Genomic DNA, 21,871 nt, shown 5'->3' on the forward strand with positions numbered 1-21,871 from the left:
GACGCATGTACTGTACATACACACTGGCATAATGAGGCAGTCGCATGCAAACACAGACATGCATATGACGTTTGTGTTCATCTGTGTGCATGCGAGCGTACACATCAATGTAATGTTCATGTATGCATGCACCAACCATACCTGCGGATGCACGCACGGGCACGCAGGCACAGGCACATGCACGCGCACACACACACACGCACATGCACGCGCACACACACACACACACCCTCTCTATCCTGCTCATCTGTTTACAAGTCTGGCACAGATGCTGGTCGTAATGTGACTGTGCTTGCATGTGAGTGCGTGCGTGTGTGTGTGTGTGTGTGTGTGTGTGTGTGTGTGTGTGTGTGTGTGTGTGTGTGTGTGTGTGTGTGTGTGTGTGTGTGTGTGTGTGTGTGTGTGTACTGTATCTGCCACCTGAATGGACTGTCATGCTGTCTCTGTCTCTTCTGCCTCCCAGGGTCTTCCAGGACCTCAAGGGCCCATCGGACCACCTGGTGAAAAAGTACGTTGGCGTGGCACAACTTCTACCTGCATCACTTTACCCCATGAACCCCGGTGTCCCAATTATGGGGCCAACGCTCAGTGAAAATAGCCGATCTACAAGCTGACAGCGCGTCACGTTGCGTTGCGTCGTCAGCTTGTAGATCGGCTATCGTGGATCGTAAATCAAATCTGTTTCTTTAGCTGCAGTTTGGTGTTTATCTGAATGTATTTTGTGTTCTTTTGAATTTTTTTTTTTGTCAGTACTTCGTTAACCACTTGAACCCTACAGTCGCTGAAATTAGACGACCTATGAGCCCACAGTGCGTTGCTTTGTGACACACACGTTGTGGGCATGCAGATTGGCTAATTCTTGGCAGATTTGGTGTAGAGGAAAAACGGATGCAGACAGACGAGTACAGAACAGACTCGGGTCAAGTTTATTGAAGTGGTTTAATGCAGTGGTTCTCAACCTTTTCAGGCTGCGACCACCAAAATAATCATAGTTAAACTGGGGATCCCCCACCCACACACCCTGACGAGAACTTGGAGTTGTAAGAGTTGAGGCATTTACATTTTGTATAACACGGTTCTATTGTGAAAATAGGCGATCTAGCAGATCGGCTATTTTCACAATTTCTCCCTCTAATATTTGGCAATTTGGCGATGACAAATTGTCATTTTAAAGTTATTAAAAAGTCCTTAAACTGTCACTTTAGAAATGTGCACATACCCTCCTCTATACACTTAAATGTTATGTTGGTTTGTTTACTGTTGAGAGAGAAAGCAATGTTGCTCATTAAGTTAATCATCTGGGGACCCCCCAAAATAATTCCTGACCCACAGGTTGAGAACCACTGTTTTTATGCAATTTGGAACTGTGCAACTTTGCAGCCCAGGAGTCATCTGATAGAGCAGTGGTTCTCAAAGTGGATTCCAGGGACTCTGTGGGTTCCTTTAGGGGGGTCTAAATTGACCCATACAAGTCTGTAACTCTGACAGTGTACAAAAAGGGTCCATTTGGTTCCATTTGTACCCTGTCAGAGTCAAGGGGAGACCTTGAAATGTGAAAGTTTGAGAACCACTGTGACAGAGGGCTCTGCTAGTTGAAGCAGGCAGCGTGTTGTTGTTGTGACCCTACTATAACCTTTGAACCTTTGTGTGACTCCCCTTCTGCGTGCGTACAGGGACCTCACGGCAGGTCAGGATTGGCTGGCTTACCTGGAGCAGATGGTCCTCCGGTATGTATCTCTGACCGCATCGCCGAGACACTATATCACCATCATCACGCACGGACACACACACACACACACACAACAACACCCGTCTCTGCAGCAATGCACTGTAATGAAAAATAGTTCTGGGTCAGAAAGTCGGGTCAAGTTACATCTCTGGTTTGTAACTTGTCAACGTGTTTCTCTCAGCATCGTTATTGTTCAAACACAGGAAATAACCAAAGATACAGAGGAAAGACATAATTTGCGTATTATAACCACACCTGTGGGTCTATTAGAGTCATGTTAACTCCATAGACACATTCAAAACAGAAAAAGCACAAAACTATGGCACCACCTCTTTAAGTGATTGCCAGATTGCAGTGTAAGATGCAGATTGCAGACACACACGCACACACACTCACATTTGAAAACAAATTACAAAAATAATTGTCTACAACTCAAAACACATTGCAGTGCTATTTTTGCTATTTTTTAATTGGATTTCTAAAAAGATATTTTTATACTTGCGTTAACTTTATGAACCCATTCATTAAGTATACTTGGTTGTCAGGTGGGCAGTGACCCAGCTGAAGTTAGCCACACCCACAGTGTTGCTGTATGGTAAAAGGGGAGGATGATTTTTTGATGTCATCAAATCGGTGTATTTCAATTGGTCCTTTTGACCCAGAGTCTCTCAGCTTTCAGGAAATAACCAAAGATACACAGGAAAGACATCATTTGCATATTATAACCACACCTGTGGGTCTATTAGAGTAATGTTAACTCCATAGACACATACAAAACAGAAAAAGCACAAAACTATGGCACCACCTCTTTAAAGAGGCGGTGCCATAGTTTTGTACTTTTTCTGGTTTTCATGTGTCTAGGAGGTTGACAGTACTTCATTAGTCCCCCTGGTGTGGTTTTTATGAGCAATTATGCATTGCCTTTCTATTTGGGTTTTAGCTGGAGGCTACCTTGTGGGGTCAAACGTGCCGGTCCAAAAACACAGATACTTATCACAGAATCAACCCCTCCCCTAATTACCATTCACCCAACATACGTGGGTGTGGCTAACTTCAGCTGGGTCACCACCCACCATGACAACCACGCATACCAATGAACTGGTGGGTGTGGCCACATAAAAACATAATTTTAACTCTTTCTGTACACTTTTTTGGAAAAAATCTTCCTCCTCCTAGTATAATCATAATAGTAGATAATCATGTTTTAGAGGGGGAAAAAATCATGGCACCTGCACTTTAAGTGACTGCCAGTTGCCCATGTATGCCCTAAAGCCTTGTGATTTACACGCTGTCACACATTCTGCTCCGCCTCTTATCACACACACACACACACACACACACACACACACACACGCACGCACGCACGCACGCACACACGCACGTAACCAGAGCCTGGAGACACTCAGTCCCTGCATCACTATCTCTCAACGACCGTCAGCCAGCGGCCATCATCTCCATACCAAGCCCTGCAGTCACTGCCTTCAGCGCCTTCTGTTGCAGCGTTGATATTGACAGGAACTTGTGATTTAGTTCATAGTCATAGTCTTTTGAATAATATTTAGTTTAGAAAACAGAGAGTAAGGAGTGCATCTGTTAGGCTGTAGAGTAAAAATCTCCCATGAAAGGTGTTCTTTGGTAGCCAGGTGACTCAGTCACCCTGAAGAAGGCATTATGTGCCGCAACGCGTAGGTGAATTGTTTTATTCTTGCCATGCATTAGCCCTAAAATAAAGGCTTTTTAACTGTCCCTCAAGAGTGCCTTGGTCTAACTTTTTAGCATCAATATTTTGTTTCGTTTTAGTCATATTTTAGTCATCTGAAAAGTTTTGTTTTTAGTCTAGTTTTCGTCGACGGAATATCATGAGATTTTAGTCGACTAAATCTACAGATTTTACACTTTTGCATTCTGAAAATAGACGATCTATACACGCCGTGAGCTTGTAGATTGGCTATTTTCAGAGAGCGCAAACAAACATAAAATGCCGTATTTTTGAGCGGTGCAAACCGTTCCTGCGTTTCACTCTGTGTGTGTCAGCCAAAAAAAAATAACGTGCTCATACACATAAAGTACAGAACGGACAGAACGGCGGCCCCTACAAGGAGATAATTATGCACGTGTGTCGTGTTTACACCGCTCACTTCGCACCGGTGTGATTTTTTTAGATTTTATTGGATTACAGTGTAATTCCTCGAGTTGACATTCTGAAACAACTGCTTTAACCCATCTTCTTTATTTCCTACAGGGTCATCCTGGCAAAGAGGGGCCCCCTGGAGAGAAAGGAGCCCTAGTAAGTGTCTTTGGGATCGATCGCTTGAAAGTATCAGATTGTTGTTGTTTATTTTTTGCATTGATCATGCCACGTACGCCAACCAAGTGTCCATTTCTGGACTCGCCCAGTGTACAGACCAGGCATGTGCACACATATACATACAAGGGGGCTTGAGCCCCTGCCCTTTTATCCGTCTGTAAAAAATTGCCCTTTCCAGACCATGAATGCAATTTTTACTTTGGTGAAAGAAATGCAAATGCCCCTCTTTCCATGCCATACCTGAAGGCGGCATTCAAGAGAATTGCCTTGTCCAAAAACTCTCCAGACCTTGAAAGCTGCGTCTTATGTTGAAGGAATTGCCCTCACTGTGTAGAAAACCATGCTCTATGCCACATCTCCAGTATTGCCATATTTATGCTTAGTTTAGTGTGTGTTAAGTACCGAAAATAGCTGACCTCCAAGCTCACACAACACGTCGCGACGCGACGCATTGTGAGATCGGAGGTCGGCTATTTTCAACATTTTTCATTAAAAGGCCCTTTTAGAAACTTCAGCCCCTGCCTCTCTTAACATCCTCTGCACGTCCCTGGTACAGGCTGCATAGTAATCATGTCCTCTTCTGTTGCCTCTAGGGTCAGCATGGGCCACAGGGGCCCATCGGTTATCCCGGCCCTCGCGGGGTCAAGGTAATTATATACACATATTTTGCGTGAGCATGTATGTATCTAAGCATATGTCTGCATATCTATATCTCTCTGTCTGTCTGCCTGTCTATTGTCCGGCTCTATTCCATTGACGGTGATAGTAACTCGTTCCCTTTCACAGGGTGCCGACGGAGTCCGTGGCTTAAAGGGCGGAAAGGGAGAGAAGGTGGGTACACTACTTACTGCACACACACACACATTCCCCGTCTTGTTTCCCCCGTCGGTCCTCGATTCGCCACCCTTTACGGCCAGTGATCCTGCGTAAGCAGCACGTCTGTCTGTCTGTCTGCCGCTGCAGCAGGGTTTCTGAGGACAGTGTGGCCAAAGTTGAGGGAATTAATGTAGCCCGAGGACACAGCCTGAATCCTTCTCCGATCACTCATACAATACTGTCTCTCTCTCCGTTTCTGACCGTGGTTATGTCGTCCGATCCTGACATTGTTCTGGGAACCCATCGGCAACAAAATGTATATATCATCATTGTCAGGTGGAAACCTTGTATGTCCAGAACTTTCCTTTATTTGTTATTGTTTTAAAAACGATTTTAAATGGTGAAAATAGACGAACTACAAGCACACAACGCCTCGCGGTGCGAGGCGTGTGTGCTTGTAGATCCGCTATTTTCACTACTTTTGTGCAAGACTCTTGTATGATGAAGTAGGGCTTTCATTTACGAAGGATTATACTATTTTGAAACTCGGAGATTCAAGGTTTCTGCCTGATAGTGACGATATATGTTTGTTTTTTCTGTCTTGAGAGATTAAGTGGGTATGGGGCTGTTAAGTATGACATCATTTTGTAGGCAGAGGAGAATTTCTGCCCTCATTTTCCGTGAATCTTTTTACTATTTTTACTATTTACACATTTTTCTTCTCTTTGTTGTTGAAAGGAAAGTGTTAGAATTATACTTTAGTCGTTATTTTTTAGTCGTTGTTTTTTGAAATAGCGAAGGACAGAAAATGCTCTGGGGGCAGATTCTCCTCTGCCTACAAAATGATGTCACGGCTTAAAAGCCGCATAGCCACTAAAGTAAAGTAAGTAAGTAAGTAAGCTTTGCCAAGCCATGAGGCCCATAGGGCAGGAGCCTATCTCCTGTTTTGCTTGGCGTGAGGCAGCTTGATGTACCAGCATCCATATATGTATAGCCACAGCAAACCTTTTTTTTTTAAATAATTTTTATCCCACGGTTTTGCAACCCATTTTCTCACCCAGTGCCAACTACCTAACCTGTAGTCCTGGTTTCCGCTCTCCCCCTGCCGCGCCAGGGGAATTGGGCAGCACCTGGCTGGCTAGGGGGAGGTAGTATAGAAACCAGGACTACTGCATGTTTGTGTGAGGGCATCTACCCTAGGAGACACAGGGAGAACATGCACACTCCACACAGAAAGGCCCTATCGCCAAGCCACAGCAAACCTATAAATCTGCGACACGCACCTTAACTCTGGGTTAATTGTGCGTAGGTGTCGTACAGGAGTTATATATTTTTTAATTGTTTTTACAAGCTCGTGACTTTCACTCAACGACTTTCACGCTACATTTAACGTCCACCACTGGCGTCGTGCACCAGCAATTAAGCAACTAGCAACCAAGTATAACCGGCAACTAAGTAGTAGTCAGGCTTTAGTTAGCAGTGATATTGGATGATCAGAAATTGAGAATAGCCCTCATTCAGTTTGGAACACTGTCGCACCAAAGGCTTTGAGGTTTTAAATGGAGTTCGAGGCACCGCACAGAATTTCAACGGAAACTCCTCTGCGGTGCCGCGCCGGTGTTTACTCAAGATCAATAAGGATAGTGTCTGCTGTAGAAATCCATTGTGTGACCATGTGCCGTGTTGTTCCACTAGAGTGGCCAGTATTCTTGATATCACATCCTCACTGAATAATTGATACCAAGAGATCCAAAAGCCTAAAACCTTGTGGAGGAAGGCTTTGTTATGAATAAAAATGATTCTGCTTCACCACAGTACGTGTGGGAGCGTGTGTGTGCGAGCGCGCGCGTGTGCGTCTGTCTGTGTGCGTCCGTCTGTGCATGTGTGTTTGTGTCTACGGTATGTATCTGAGAGTGCGTGTGTGTCTGCAGCCTTTGTGCTGGAGTTGAGTGACAGCCACCCTGCATTATGCATCTGGCTGGGGGAGAAGACATGGCCAGGTGACAGATTTCAAGGATAAATGGCGTCCGAAGTGACGCGCTGCATCTCATCCAGGCTGACCTTATTCATGAGCGGCATGAACCGGGGATATCCCCTGATTCGAGGAGAGAATACACATTGCCACTAGTGTTGGGCAATTTTAATATTACTGTTACTAGGGCTGTCACAATTATTACATAATCGTCTAATCGTGATTGTTTGACATAATCGCAATTATTTTTCATAATCGTCATAATCGTTTCCACGTTGAAAAAAGTTCATATATTTAAAAAAAAGTCAAAAAGGGTGGAAATAGCAGATCTACAAGCTCAAAATGCGTCGTGAGCTTGTAGATCGGCTATTTCCACTATCAATGTTTTAAGTATAAAGTTGTCAAATATGTCAGTAATTTCTTTGTATATTTAGGCTATGTGTCATAATCTACCATGAGCAACTTCAAAGCCTAAAACCCAAACAGAAATGTAATTGTCAACGACAAAAACACAATTAAATCGTTAATCGCAATTATTTGAGTGACAATTAATCGTCATATAAAATGTCATAATCGTGACAGCGCTAACTGTTACTTATTACATATTACTCCTTAAAAAAGTAATAATATTATATTACTTATTACTTGGGATCAAGAGTTATATATTACACATTATATTACATATTACTTTTGCCCCCCCCCCCCCCCCACCAGCAAAAAGAAAGGAAGAGTTGTACAACAACACATTCTGTATAGCCATCTCTTTTTCAGACCTGAATCCAATTCTTTGGAATAGTAATCATAATAAGAGTCACCAATCAGCCAAAATGGCTATAAAATATAGCAGCAATCTCTCTTGACCTTTTAAACATTTTATTTATTTTCAAAGGGCAGCCAACAATATAAGTAATATATTGTCGTTGTCGGGTGAAAACCTTGTATGTCCAAAACCGTTCGTTTTGCATTTTTCAATTTTAAAAATGATTTAAAATGATTAAAACAGCCGATCTACAAGCACGCAACGCTTCGCACCGCGAGGCGTTGTGTGCTTGTAGATCTGCTGTTTTCACTACTTTTGGGCGACGGCCTTGTATGATGAAGCAGGGCTTTGCTTTGCGAAAGAACATACAAATTTTAAACTTGGAGATACGAGGTTTACACCCGACAACGACGATATTATATGTATCTTTTACATAGTACTAATATTACTATAATTAGCAGAGTAATACCTTTACACTACTCGTTACTGGGTAAAGTAATAATATTATAGTAATTACTAGTGACTAGTTACTGCCCAACAGTGCACATTGCATGTGCTATTCATGTTTCATGCATAGAACTTGCAATATGCCGTCGATGCAACACATTCTGCCACGTTCCTTTTTGTGGAATTATTAATTTATGTAAACTGGTGGCAGTTTCTGATGACGCTGTATCACAAATACTGCGTTCACATGTGCACGCTTTCAACGGACATCCTTGTTTTATCACAGTGCAGCTCACCTGGCTATACTGTAGCTCAAACCAATAGCATACTTATAGGTAGACTGGGTGATGTAGTCTTGCTGCTCCGCCATTTGGCCAGCAGGTGGCAGCAGCATACATGGGAGTGTGACTCTGGCTGGTGTGAAGGAAATTGTTTACACAGTTGTTTTTGCTGATGTAAACATCTAACCACAGCACTGTGCATTCATTCTGAACAACTGCACACAGTACATTTAAAAAATATATCGTCGTTGTCGGGTGGAAACCTTGTATGTCCAAAACCGTCTGTTTTGTATTTATCATTTTTAAAATGATTTAAACTAGTGAAAACAGCCGATCTACAAGCACACAACGCCTCGCGGTGCGAGGCGTTGTGTGCTTGTAGATCAGCTGTTTTCACTACTTTTGTGCGACAGCCTTGTATGATGAAGCAGGGCTTTACTTTGCGAAAAAATGTACAAATTTGAAACTTGGAGATACAAGGTTTCTGCCCGACAGTGACGATATAGATGCCAGCTAATTCAAACGGTCTCTTCAAACGGTGTATCCTCCTTATAGGAAGCCATTAATAAAATTGAAACGACACAAAAAGATGCTTGTATTGAATGAGAGAATGACATTTTTGTTGTTTTCATATTTCAGGGAGAGGACGGTTTCCCAGGATTTAAGGGAGACATGGGTCTCAAAGGAGACAGGGTAAGAATATACCTGAGTGAGACAGAAACACCTGTCATACACATACTGTATATACAGTACTAACATTTACTCCTGTTTACTATTCAATCAACTAAATGACCCTTTTCTTCTCTTCTCTTCTCTCTTCTCTTCTCTCTTCTCTTCTCTTCTCTTCTCTTCTCTTCTCTTCTCTTCTCTTCTCTTCTCTTCTCTTCTCTTCTCTTCTCTTCTCTTCTCTTCTCTTCTCTTCTCCTCTCCTCTCCTCTCCTCTCTTCTCTTCTCTCCTCTCCTCTCTTCTCCTCTCCCCTCCTCTCCTCTCCTCTCCTCTGGGTGTGTGTGTGTTTAGGGTGAGCTTGGTATGCTGGGGTCGCGTGGAGAGGATGGACCTGAGGGTCCTAAGGGCCGGTCGGGCCCCAACGGAGAGTCTGGTCCCATGGGTATGGCTGGGGAGAAGGTACATTTATCATTTAATGGTTTTCATAAATGTTTTAATATGCTTGACTTTGACTAGATGATTAAGACATGTGCTTACTTTAAGTTACGTTGTGTTTAGGCCTATACATCCACACATTGCAGTACTCTACTACAGGGGTCTTCAACAGGGGGTCCTCAGAGTTACTACAGGAGGGTCCTCCACATCTTTGTGTGATAGAAACCTTTTTTTTTCCTAATTTTTTATATTCACCACTTGAACCCTACCGTCCATATTTTCGGAGAACTTTAGCCAAAAATAGCAGATCTACAAGCTCACAACGCCTCGCGCTGCGAGGCGTTGTGAGCTTGTAGATCAGCTATTCTTGGGAAAGAGCTTTGGTGTAGAGGGGAAAAAGAGCAGACTAACTGTAAGTACAGAGTGAAAGGTCAGGTTTTTTAAGTATTGACGGTTCAAGTGGTTAAATATCAGAAAACACAAATTTACATGAATCCAAAATACACTGTGCTGTCAAACAATGAAAAGGTTGTGGGAATCCCAGATTTCTCTCTCTCTCAACTAAGGGGTCCTTGGCCTGAAAACGTTGAAGACCCCTGCTCTACTACTAGTAGCAGACTGTTTTAGTTTAGATTTTTCACTGTCAGTATTGTTAAATCTGTGACCTGAATGATAAGTGTGTTGACAACATCTTTTCAGGGTAAGCTGGGTGTACCGGGATTACCAGGCTACCCAGGAAGACAAGGACCCAAGGTACGTTTGCCCTCAGCCACACACTTGAACTGTTATGTCAGGCAGCACCGCACCGCGCTGCTCTGTTCTGATCCTAACCGCATGAATCCTAGCGTCACCCATCCAGGGCATGTCATAACCTCGCCTACCAGGCTTTCTGAGAAAAAGCCTGGTGTTCGTTCACAACAGGCCGTTTGGTTTCCGCCTAAAGCGCGGAAACCACTAGAAGAAGCGGCGTCGCTTTGATTTGGTTCCCACCGTTTGTTTCCCCAATCCCTATTAAAATGCTGGAGTAGCCTAGTGTAGTCTTGCCAGTCGCTACGAGTTGGACTAAAAGATGCATTTACCAAACAAATTTTTCAAAAGTAAAACTACTCCGCATCAAGGAGTTTATTAGGTAGGCCCTAAAAGTATGTCCTTGAGCGCAGGGGAATATTTTGGGTTAAAACTGTTTCCGGTGGTTAGTTCCGGCCAAATTGTAGTCCTTTGAGTATTACAACATGACGTTTTGTGGTTTCCGCTCCAGACCGGTTACAAGCCCGAAAAGTGAAACGATCCCAGACTAGGCATGTCATAATACGAGAACATTCTGTGAAAATAGACGATCTGTAGATCGGCTATATTTACCGAAGAGATTAGGCGTAGAGGGGGGAAAAGAAGGGGTCCGAGGATAGAGCCCTGGAGTACCCCGTTATGCAGGGTTTAAGTGGTTAAAAGTGACCGCAGTCATCCTCCAGACACACATTTTCATTACTGGACCAAAATTTGTGTGGGTCATTTTGGAGAGAAAATTATTTTGACCGGTGCAAGTAAAAAATGTTTAAGCTATAAGATAGTATCAAATTGACAATGATAATTGTATTATTAACATCAGAGTTATACAAGTTGTTGGTTAATTTTGTCTGGTACATTTTATGTCCCTTCAAATCTGATGAAGCAATTTATGCTTTTTCTTTTTGGTTTTGGTCAAAGTAATGGTTATTGTTTGGATTTTATCGATAACAGTACTGCTATCGATACTGCCTATAGATAACAATACCTTATCAATACTCATCCCCATAATGGTGAGGGAAAAAACAAACAAACAAACAAACAGTTATTATTGTTGGTGATGAACCAAATAGAACAATCTAAACCAGGGACAGAGCTAGAGGAAACGGTCTGCTAATTGACGCTAATCCATCATGGATGCCATTGTTTCTCGGACGGAAAATGGGAATAGAAACTTGCTAAAATGGCTCTTCAAATATCCCTCAGCAGCTGTTACTGTAGTACACCAGAGTGGCCTGTGTGTTTTCAACTCTTTGTTAGAATGAATTGACTGTCAAACACGGATAGCAGCACCGTTTGTCCAGGAGCATATTGGTATTCCAGGTCTGACCAATCAGTAACCGCTACCCGTAGGACCCCAAAAAACATCTCCATCACGCAGGCGGGATATATAGGCTCCTGCAGTGGTCAACGTTATCCACTCCCATTTGTTTCCAAAGGCGGCTATAGCGACATGAAATATCCTCACACAGCAATCGCCGCCACACTCGCTTCTTCATTCTTTACATATCGTTGTTGTCCGATGAAAACCTTGTATGTCCAAAACCGTTCGTTTTGCATTTATCATTTAACAAATGATTTAAACTAGTGAAAACAGCCGATCTACAAGCACACAACGCCTCGCACCGCGAGGCGTTGTGTGCTTGTAGATCTGCTGTTTCCCTACTTTTGTGTGACAGCCTTGTATGATGAAGCAGGGCTTTACTTTGCGAAAGAACGTACACATTTGAAACTTGGAGATACGAGGTTTCCACCCGACAACGACGATATCCTGGCATCAGGTTGCCCTCCCGTGGAGTGCAAGCAAATAGATTAGCCATTTTCTCAATGATTATGTGTCCTCCTTTCCTGTCCGCCTCTTGCTAACTGTGCGTGAGTTAAACACGTGGAGGGCTGCCAAGTCCTGTAGCATCTCTTTAGAAGCAAGCTTCGCTGAGGAAAGTAATGCAACGCTCTCCCAAGCACTGGACCGTGTGTATTTATTTATACTGATGGCAAGAAGATTGCTCTTCATCAAAATGCTGTACGGAGGAATGTTCAGGCTGGTCTCTTTCTATGAAGGTGTCGTGACACTCATGCCAAACACACGCACGCCACGCACGCGCGCTCGCACGCACGCACGCACGCACGCACGCACACACACACACACACACACACACACACACACACACACACACACACACAACCTGCAGACAGGTTGTTGTCAGCACAAAAGAACGCACCGTCTTTCCCTTTACTGAATGACGAGTTTGGAGAATAGCACATATTTTCAAGGATCGAGCTCGTTTTATACACTGATATGAGCCAAAATATCGTTTTCAGCAAGTCTTTCAGAGAGTAAAATTGAGTCTTTTCAGAATCACAAGGTCAGTTTGTAAAATGGTGTGATGTGGTAAATCACCAGCCCTCTCTCTCTCTGTGTTCGTGGGTTCACCTTGACATCTTCCCAGTGGTGGAAAAAGTACTCACGTTTCGTACTTAAGCAAAAGTATCAATACTGCAATGTAGAAATACTCTGTTAGGGTGCCCTCACACCAAAATACCTAGAGTGGAATGCGCCAATGCATTTCAATGAGAATGGAGCGTGTTTTTTTTTGCCAGTAGAGGATTTCTGCAAAAAACGTATTTTGGTGTGTGGGCACTGGGCACCCTTACAAGTAAAAGTCTGGAATTCAACATGTACTTGAGTAAAAATAAGAAAGTGTTGGCATCAAAATGTACTTAAAGTACGTAAGTAAAAGTACAGAATGTTTGAAAATAGCAGATCTACAAGCTTGAGCTTTTAGATCTGCTATTTTCAAACAGTCTAGGTATAAAATAGGGCTAAAGTGGTTTATGTATGTTTTATAATAAGAAGTAAAAGTATTGGCAATTGGAAATACTCAGGTAAAGTACAGATACCTCAACATTGTGCTTAAGTTGCAGTGATCGGGGTTGGCACAGGGGTGGTACCTTTTCAAACTCGGGAAACTCGGGGTTGGCACCAGATGTGTTAATATATATTTTCGGGAACGGTAATGCCAGCTTCCATTACTCGCCGTTCAGGAGCTGTAGTTCCAGACTCTATACACTGCAGCATTCAGAGTTTGTTTAATAGTTGTCTGACTACGCAGGTGTGGTTATAATACACAAATATGTCTATAAGTATAATAATACGGTAATTAGAGTAATGTTAACTCCATAGACCGATACAAAACAGGAAAAAGTACAAAACTATGGCACCACCTCTTTAAGTAAATCGTACACAACTGTCCGTGGGTTCACCTTGACATCTTCCTGCATGACTGCTTCAGTAAAGTCCAGGGCCCTCCATGGAGCAGCTGTAGCTTGGTGGGTTATAGCCAGGCTGTCTGGTACTCAGGAGGTCACCGGTTCAAATCCCGGTCTGCCCATGTCTGCGTGTCGAAGTGTCCCTGAGCAAGACCCTTAAAACCCCAACAGCAACAATAAACCCCCCTGAGCGCAGATGGTCACCATGGCCATCGGAGCAGACCTCAGCTGGGTTAAGCTGAAACTAGTCTCGCGTAGCCAGACAACTATTCCACAATCTCCGAATGCTATATAGAGTCTGGAACGGCAGCTCCCGAACGGCGAGTATCGGAAGTAGCCACTGCTGCACTGAACTGTAGTCCCACTGGAAACATAATAGAAGCACACTAGCTCAGACAAAGTCATTCGAGCAGCCTATTCTTGTTATGGGTGTATAGTTTAAGAAAACGTTTGAAAACATCATGGAGGTAACACCAACAACACCAGAGAAAGACGAAATAATGCCCCAAAAATGTTGAAAGGAGACATTAACGCTTCCAGTAGGACATGTTATTGCTACTGCACCAAGGGAGCGGTTTGTGTCACATCCGCTTTATCTATGGCTTTATCTCGCACTCATCGTTTCTATTTCCGTTTGCCAGACTGTATGCCGGGAGCATTTGCCCAAATCGCGGAGGCAACAGTCTGGCCTCGCGAGACTAAGCTGAAACACACTGTCCCCGCGATGTTAACAAATGTCTCTCGGAGTTGTCGTGTATAAATGCTGCATGCGCACACATTAGAATTCTAAAACTTTATTCAACATTTTCCCCAAAAAAATCAGGCTTTATACAGATTACTAGCATATCACATGCATATATTATTTTCTTTTTCCACAATATCTTTAGGTGTCATCTTCGTAATTTTACATTTTGAAGTATTTTTACGTATTTAGTACACATTTTTATACTTTTACTTCTACTCCACTACATCTCAGAGGAAACTATTATACTTTTACTCCAGTGCAATTACATGGCAACTTTAGTTACTAGTTACTTTGTAGATTTTGGTTATTATTACAAAACATAGGCCTACATTACCCACGACAGCCCTATATAGGTAGGATGGATCGGCCATTTGAAAATAGCCGATACACTATCTCACAGTGTGTAGATCTGCTATTTTCAAATATGTTTATACATCTGAAAACATCTTGTGAAACGAAACATCTTGTGAAACGGGACATTCTGCATAATGAGTACTTTCTGCTTTTGGTACTTAACGGCCGGACTACACCAAAAAATGCGCGCATACGCGCGTACTGTCCGTGAAGACGCTCGCGTATGCGTAAACGTTCCAGGCTACACCAAGGAGGGAGTATATGTGAGGAAGACCAGATAGTCTGTGTACTAAACGCTTAGGCGTGCTTAAAAAATAGAACCGATCCTATTTTTAGGGAATGCGTATCCGTGGTTCGCGCTGTCCGTACGCCTGGTGTAGCAGGCTGAATTGATATACATTGGATCTATCTAGCGCCACGCATACGCACTGACGCGCGCGAAACGGCTTGGTGTAGTCCGGCCGTTAAGTACATTCTGATGCCAACACTTTTGTACTTTTACTCAACTACTTTTTTAATTCCATACTTTGACTTGTAACAGAGTATTTCTACATTGCAGTATTGATACTTTTATTTAAGTAAAAAAATTGGGTTCTGTTTGCACCACTGATAATTTGTCGATACACGTCCCTCGTCCGTCTGCAGACTGACATTTTATACACGTGGGTTTTATGTGCGGAGCCCCAGGTCGTTTGCCTAAGACAGGGGTTCCCAAACGTTTTTGTCTCAGGGCACCCCATAAATATTTTTTTCATCCGAGACAACCCTACATTATAACTTTCACTCCCAGCACCTTATATTTATGGCATATTGTCTTTGTCGGGAGGAAACCTTGTCCAAAACCGTTCGTTTTGTATTTATCATCTATAAAATGTACTAAACTAGTGAAAACAGCAGATCTACAAGCACACACAACGCCTCGCATCGCGAGGCGTTGTGTGTGCTTGTAGATCGGCTGTTTTCACTAGTTTTGTGCAACAGTCTTGTATGATGAAGCAGGGCTTTGCTTTACAAAGAGACGTACACATTTGAAACTTGGAGATACGAGGTTTCTGCCCAACAGTGACGATATTTTAGTGATTATATTTTGAGGAAAACGTTGAGATAATAGCCATTTTGGTTAGAACTGACTGAAAATAACTTTGTACTTCAAGTTTAAAATTATACTAAATATTTTTCAAGTGTCCAAATAAATTCCAAATATTATCAGATGATCTCGCGGCACCCCTGGACTGCCTTCGCGGCACCCCAGGGTGCCCCGTCACCCACTTTGAAAACCCCTGGCCTAAGAAACCCTTTGTGTTTCTTTGCAGCCCAAAGTGATTAACACTGAGGAGTTGTTGTGTTCTCCCCAACCCATACTAATGAATGTCAATGCTCGACAACACAGCAACAAAAAAAACGTTGCCGCCCTGAAGAAACCTTGTATCTCCATATTGAATCTTGAATCAGCTTGCTCAAGCTTGTGAGCTTGCAGATCTGCAAAAAAATACAAAAAATAAAGAAGTATGCTGAAAATGGGAACGCCATGTTGAACATTCTTAAAGGGGTATAGTTCACCCAAATAAATTACTTTTTTTCCTACCTCATGGAGACTTGCATTCATGAATTTATTTTTCTAAGCCAATAATTTGATGACTAGTAGTGGTTCCCTATGGAGACACAAAGAGTCTCATCAAATTATTGGCTTAGGAAGAAAAAGGGGAAAAAAGAAAGACAAAAAAATCCATGAATTGAAGTCTCCATGGGGTGAGTAATCGACAGAAAAGGCGGTCATGTTGGCGGTGAACTATCCCTTTAAGTCTGTCAGTAGGGTTTTTTTTTTTTTTTTTTATCAATACTTAACCAATGAAAAGTATTAAACAAGAGCTTATGTCTGAATAACTAGCACTACATTTAATACACATGGTCTTTTTTTTCTTCTTTTCCTTTACCTGAAAAGTGATGTTTTTTGGTCACAAGGTCTCTCTCAGCTGACAACCTCAAGATGTATCTCCTGAATGGACCTCTGCCATCATTATCATGCATGCATATCGTCACTGTCACGCAGTATAATTTTTTCGTAAAGTAAAGCCCTGCTTCATCATACAAGACTGTCGCACAAAACTAGTGAAAATAGCCGATCTACAAGCACACAACGCCTCGCATAGATCGGCTATTTTCACTATTTTAAATATTTCTTATTTTTTTCTTATATTTTCGATGAATACAAAACGAACGGTTTTGGACATACAAGGTTTCCAAAAGACAACAGCGATATGATATAATAATATGTATATATTTTTTTTAAACTTTTATCAGTTTCTGGCATTCCTGTTTTTTTGGTCATGCAAGGTTTCTACCTGACAGTGTCAAAATGTCCTCTGCCGTTATTATCATGCATGCATGAGCGAACCTCCTCCTCTCCCTACCTGCGCTCTCCCTCTCTGATGTGTAACGCTTCTCATTACCACCAGGGCTCCAGCGGTTTCCCTGGTTTCCCCGGAGCCAACGGCGAGAAAGGAGCCAGGGTAAGACACACAAGTACACACGCACACACACACACGCACACGCACATACAGTACACGCACACACACACACACGCGCACACACCCTGCCACTGTTTAGCATATGAACATCACAGTGATGTTGAAAAGAAGAAGGAAAATCGATGTTGGGCAGAGAACAAAACATGCTGAGATAATTGTGGTCTTGACAGCTCTCTCAGTGTCTGTTGTTTCTCGCCGGTGTTCTGCTGGTGTATTTAAAAGACCTTGACTGGTTCATGCTGCACTAGCACTTGTTGCACTCAAAATAACTAATGGCTGTGTGACACATATGACATAATAGCAGCTAATTAAATTCCATTGAGCAAAATGTTTGCCTATACTTGTGTGGCTAAAGCCTCTATCAGAGTCCAGGGTGAAGAGCTATCCACCGCACATTTTAGGTGGAAAGCTTTACACCTCAAGTCAGAAAATAAGTGAAGGCCATCATAGTCTGTCACGGTGAAGTCCTATTCACCGTGACTGACTGGTCTAGATCGACCAATCAGTGAACGGGGTGAAGAGCCTATCTGTCTGAAAGTAAAAACAGAGAGATGTGTCGGGACTCGTGGTGGAAAGCTCTTCACCGTGAGGAATGACGTAACGTTGTAGTTTTACTGTATGACTCAAAAAGACTACACCGCGGTGGATAGCTCTTCACCGCGGTACCGACTCTGATAGGGGCTTAAGACGCCTATTTTGAAATATTTTAACTTCCCCACTGTGGTGGTGCAGCAAAAAGAGTTTTGCAAACTGAGTAAATAATATCAGCATAAAAACTGAACTGCTCTATTTTCTTCCTGGTATATTTTAGCTAGACAGTTTGGACAGATCAGGGCACTGTTAAAATGAATAGCTATGCTAATGATTGGAGGTGCAGGGGTCTAAAAATAACGGATGCCCCCAGGGGATTCAACCATGCTGTGGAGTAATTGGCTCCGAAACATTTGGTGTACTATTTTAGAATGCCATTAAAAGTGGATTCACGATCAGTTTTGCAATTGCAGACAAATGTGACCTTATGTGTGCGAGCGTCTAAACTGCCTTGTGTTTGGATATCTACTAGGGTGTGGCGGGCAAACCTGGTCCAAGGGGGCAGCGAGGTCCAACGGTATGTTCTCCATGTTCTCTCACTTCCTCATTATTGTACTGTTCTCTACACTTTTACACTTTCTCCTCTCCATTGTTAAACTGTTAACTACACTCTGACACTTCCCAGTGAGCCAAAGTCGGCTATTAGACAAAAACTGGGTCTAAAAGTTAAAGTCTTTTAGACAGCTGTCGCCTAGGCTTACCCTAGACGTTGGAACAACGTTGTTTCAACGGCTATATATAGACGGCCGGCTATATATGGCAATATATGGCAATATTTTATTTCCCAATACTGTGTCGATACTTCGGGCTATAGTATCTCGATACATTTGGAGATCTGTTCCCGTCCATACAAACCAATGGAAGAAGTCCAGTCCTGACACTCCGCTGCTGTTCAGTAAATGAAAATGGAAAGTTTTAATGAAATCAAAATGGTTGAGTTATCAATATATGTATATATGTAGTCTGATAATATGCATGTACAAGCATATTTTCAGACTACCCAGGTGGTACATGGCAAGTTGTATTTTCAGCTTTAAATTCTGTTGAATATCGCAATATATCGCAATATGTATCACATCGCAATATATCTTGATACATTCGTATCGTGACCCAAGTATGGGGATACATATTGCATCGTGAGGTTCTTGCCAATACCCCCCCCCCCCCAAAAAAAAACAGCTAATAAATGTCTAATCTAATCCTATTCTTAAAAAAAACATTAAATTTTAGACCAGTTATAACCCGTTTTTAGCCTAGACGTTTAGATGTATTTTATACGTCTAATAGCCCGAAAAATGCTCAATGGGTCCCTCACTTCCTCATTATTGTTCTCAACACTCAAACACATCCTCATGTGTAAAGAACAACTTATTATATTGTTCTTTACACACTGACACTTGTACGGTTCTCTACACTCTGCCACTTCCTCGTCCTCATTAATGTAGTGTGTATGTAAGTGGAGACTCTAGAGCACTGGTTGGTTCTCAAACGTTTTCAATTTCAAGGACCGCCGGCCCGTAACCAAATAGACCTGTTTAACCTTACTGGTCCATTTGGTTCCATCTGTGCACTCCCAAGAGTTGCAGACCTCTGTAGGGACCCTCAAGGAACCCCGAGGGGTCCCTGGACCTCACTTTGAGACCCACTGCTCTAGATCAATGGTTCTCAACCTGTGGGTCGCGGCCCCCAGAGGGGTCCCCAAATTATTTTGGGGGGTCCCCAGATGTTTAGCTTAACATTGTTTTCTCACTCAACAGTTAGTTGAGTAAACAGACCAACATACAGTATAAGTGTAATACATGGACTCTGCAAGTGACAATTTAAGGACTTTAAAGACGTTTTTAGTACCTCTGGTCCAAGGTATTGGTCAAATTGTCAAACATTAGAGTCTGAAATTGTGAAAATAGCAGATCTACATCGCGCGTTGCGAGGCGTTGTGAGCATGTTGTAATAGATCGAGTCAAACTAAATGTAATGCCAGCTCCTACAATTCCAAGTGCTTGTGCAAGGTGGGGGGTCCCCAGTTCAAATATGATTATTTTGGGGGTCACGGCCTGAAAAGGTTGAGAACCACTGCTCTAGATGAATGAATGATGATAATGAATGGGTGGTTGGATAGATGAATGAATGAATGAATGAATGAATGAATGAACAAACCACAATGAATGAAACATCATGAAAATATCTTTATAACATGTCTAATCTATTCTCTTCTCTTCTTTTTTACCGGTCACCTAGGGTCCACGTGGTGGTCGTGGGGCAAGAGGTCCGACAGGCAAGCCAGGCCCTAAGGTACATCAGCCATGTGTTCTCCATCATCTTCACACAGCTTCATACCTATGTGTTCTATATACAGTAATCAACACATAGCTTCATATCTCTATTCTCCATCATCCACACTAGGGATGGGACCATATGAAAATGTCGTATCACGATTGTTGTGACCAAAGAAATCGTGATATACGATATTATCGCGATAATCAAAAAATCCCCAACATCCATTATCCTGGGGGTGGAACATTGCGACGCATTGTGAGCTTGTAGATATGTTATTTAAGAGATTTGGTAGAGAGTGAAAAAAAAGAACTCTATCAAGTATGTATGTTTTTGGGGCGCCCGCTGGCCTGGTGGTCAAGGCGCGTACCATATACTAGGCTATGATGCCTGCTGGCGTCGCCGGTTCGATTCCCGATCCGGACGACCTTTGCCACATGTCATTCCCCATCTCTCTCCCCATTTCCTGTCAGTCTACTGTCCTATCGAATAAAGGCATAAAAAGCCCAAAAACAAATCTTTAAAAAAAAAGTATGTATGTTTTACCAATAGAGGGTTTAAAATGGTACTGTATATGCAGCTCGGCAAATAAAAGGTGAATTGATCCCAGTGCATGACGGAGGACGATTTCGCGATAAATGAAATCTCCACGATACGATTATCGCGAGTGTTTTTTATCACGACAAACGATAATATCGCTTATCGTCCCATCCCTAATCCACACACAACTTCATACCTCTCTTCTCCATCGTCCACACGCAGCCTCATGCCTCGCAGTCATTTTTACACCACACTTCAAAGCCCTGCCATGCTGACCGGCTGTCTTTCTTGTCTTCTGCAGGGCACATCGGGCAACGATGGACCACCGGGCGGGCCTGGCGAGAGAGTAAGTTTGACGCCACATGGCAAGTCTGAGGGGGGGTCTCAATATTAAGGTTAAAATATGGATCCGGTCAGAACAAACACATTTTGCAGGGCTCTTCGGACCATACAATTAACTTAAAGGACAACTTAAGTTTTTTACAACAAGGGTTCATATTTTAGCAAAAAGACATTACCTGGGCACTTCAAAAATGACTACCCAAATAAAAGATGGAGCACTCAACTGGTCTGCTCGTTCATTTATAATAATAAATGAACGTGCAGACCAGTTGAGTGCTCCATCTTTTATTTGGTTAGTCATTTTTGAAGTGCTCAGGTAATGTCTTTTTGATATAGTTTGTCCTTGTTGAGCACCGACGAGTTCTTCTACCACTAACTGCTGGCTGAAGCGCGCAGACATCTCCTACTGGTTCATATTTTAGATTGTAATTAAAGAATATAAAAGATGAGTGTTAAAATGATTTAATTTACTTCTTTCTATTGTTTTAGAGATTCTTATTTCAGTGTTTGGGGGGCATGCGTACAAGTGGCTAAATATGTCATTTTACACAGAATAAGCACATTCCCAAGGTACAACGCAACCTTTCATGGTCTGATGTGATGGGGGCTAGAAGTGTTACTGTAAATAGCAATAAAGAAACTGCTGGCTTATTGTGTCTAAAAATACATATTTAGCCACTTGTACGCATGCCCCCATGCGTACGCGTGCCCCACATTTTAGTTTGATGTTTGCATGCTTTGAACTAAAGTATTGGAGTGATGTAAACGTGTGTAATGTATTTATGCATACATGTACAAGATATCAAACTGGTTACAATTATATTATTATGATGCTACATGTTTCTCTCTCTCTCTCTCTCTCTCTCTCTCTCTCTCTCTCTCTCTCTCTCTCTCTCTCTCTCTCTCTTTTGGTGTGTGTGTGTGAAGGGCATACTTTAGGGGAAAAACTTTAGATTTCACATTTCTGACCTTTTGTAAAACTTTTTGGTTTTACTCTGACTACCTAGCATTCCGCCGTCTGTCTCAGGC

At 42.5% G+C, this 21,871-nt stretch overlaps 1 protein-coding gene across 1 annotated transcript in view; it reads left to right on the forward strand.

Moving 5' to 3' along the window:
• col11a1a (collagen, type XI, alpha 1a) overlaps window positions 1-21,871 on the forward strand; it is a gene marked incomplete at both ends in the record, with an annotated part of 173,011 nt that overhangs the window by 81,575 nt on the left and 69,565 nt on the right. The window contains 12 exons of the mRNA XM_080751473.1: window positions 464-508; window positions 1,674-1,727; window positions 3,972-4,016; window positions 4,631-4,684; window positions 4,824-4,868; window positions 8,953-9,006; window positions 9,332-9,439; window positions 10,115-10,168; window positions 17,024-17,077; window positions 18,159-18,203; window positions 19,925-19,978; window positions 20,802-20,846. Of these exons, the coding sequence (XP_080607599.1) occupies window positions 464-508; window positions 1,674-1,727; window positions 3,972-4,016; window positions 4,631-4,684; window positions 4,824-4,868; window positions 8,953-9,006; window positions 9,332-9,439; window positions 10,115-10,168; window positions 17,024-17,077; window positions 18,159-18,203; window positions 19,925-19,978; window positions 20,802-20,846 (657 nt within the window). The remainder of the gene's footprint in view (window positions 1-463; window positions 509-1,673; window positions 1,728-3,971; window positions 4,017-4,630; window positions 4,685-4,823; window positions 4,869-8,952; window positions 9,007-9,331; window positions 9,440-10,114; window positions 10,169-17,023; window positions 17,078-18,158; window positions 18,204-19,924; window positions 19,979-20,801; window positions 20,847-21,871) is intronic.

Source organism: Nannobrachium achirus (genome assembly GCF_963921795.1).
Source record: "Nannobrachium achirus genome assembly, chromosome: 21".
Lineage (NCBI taxonomy): Eukaryota > Metazoa > Chordata > Actinopteri > Myctophiformes > Myctophidae > Nannobrachium > Nannobrachium achirus.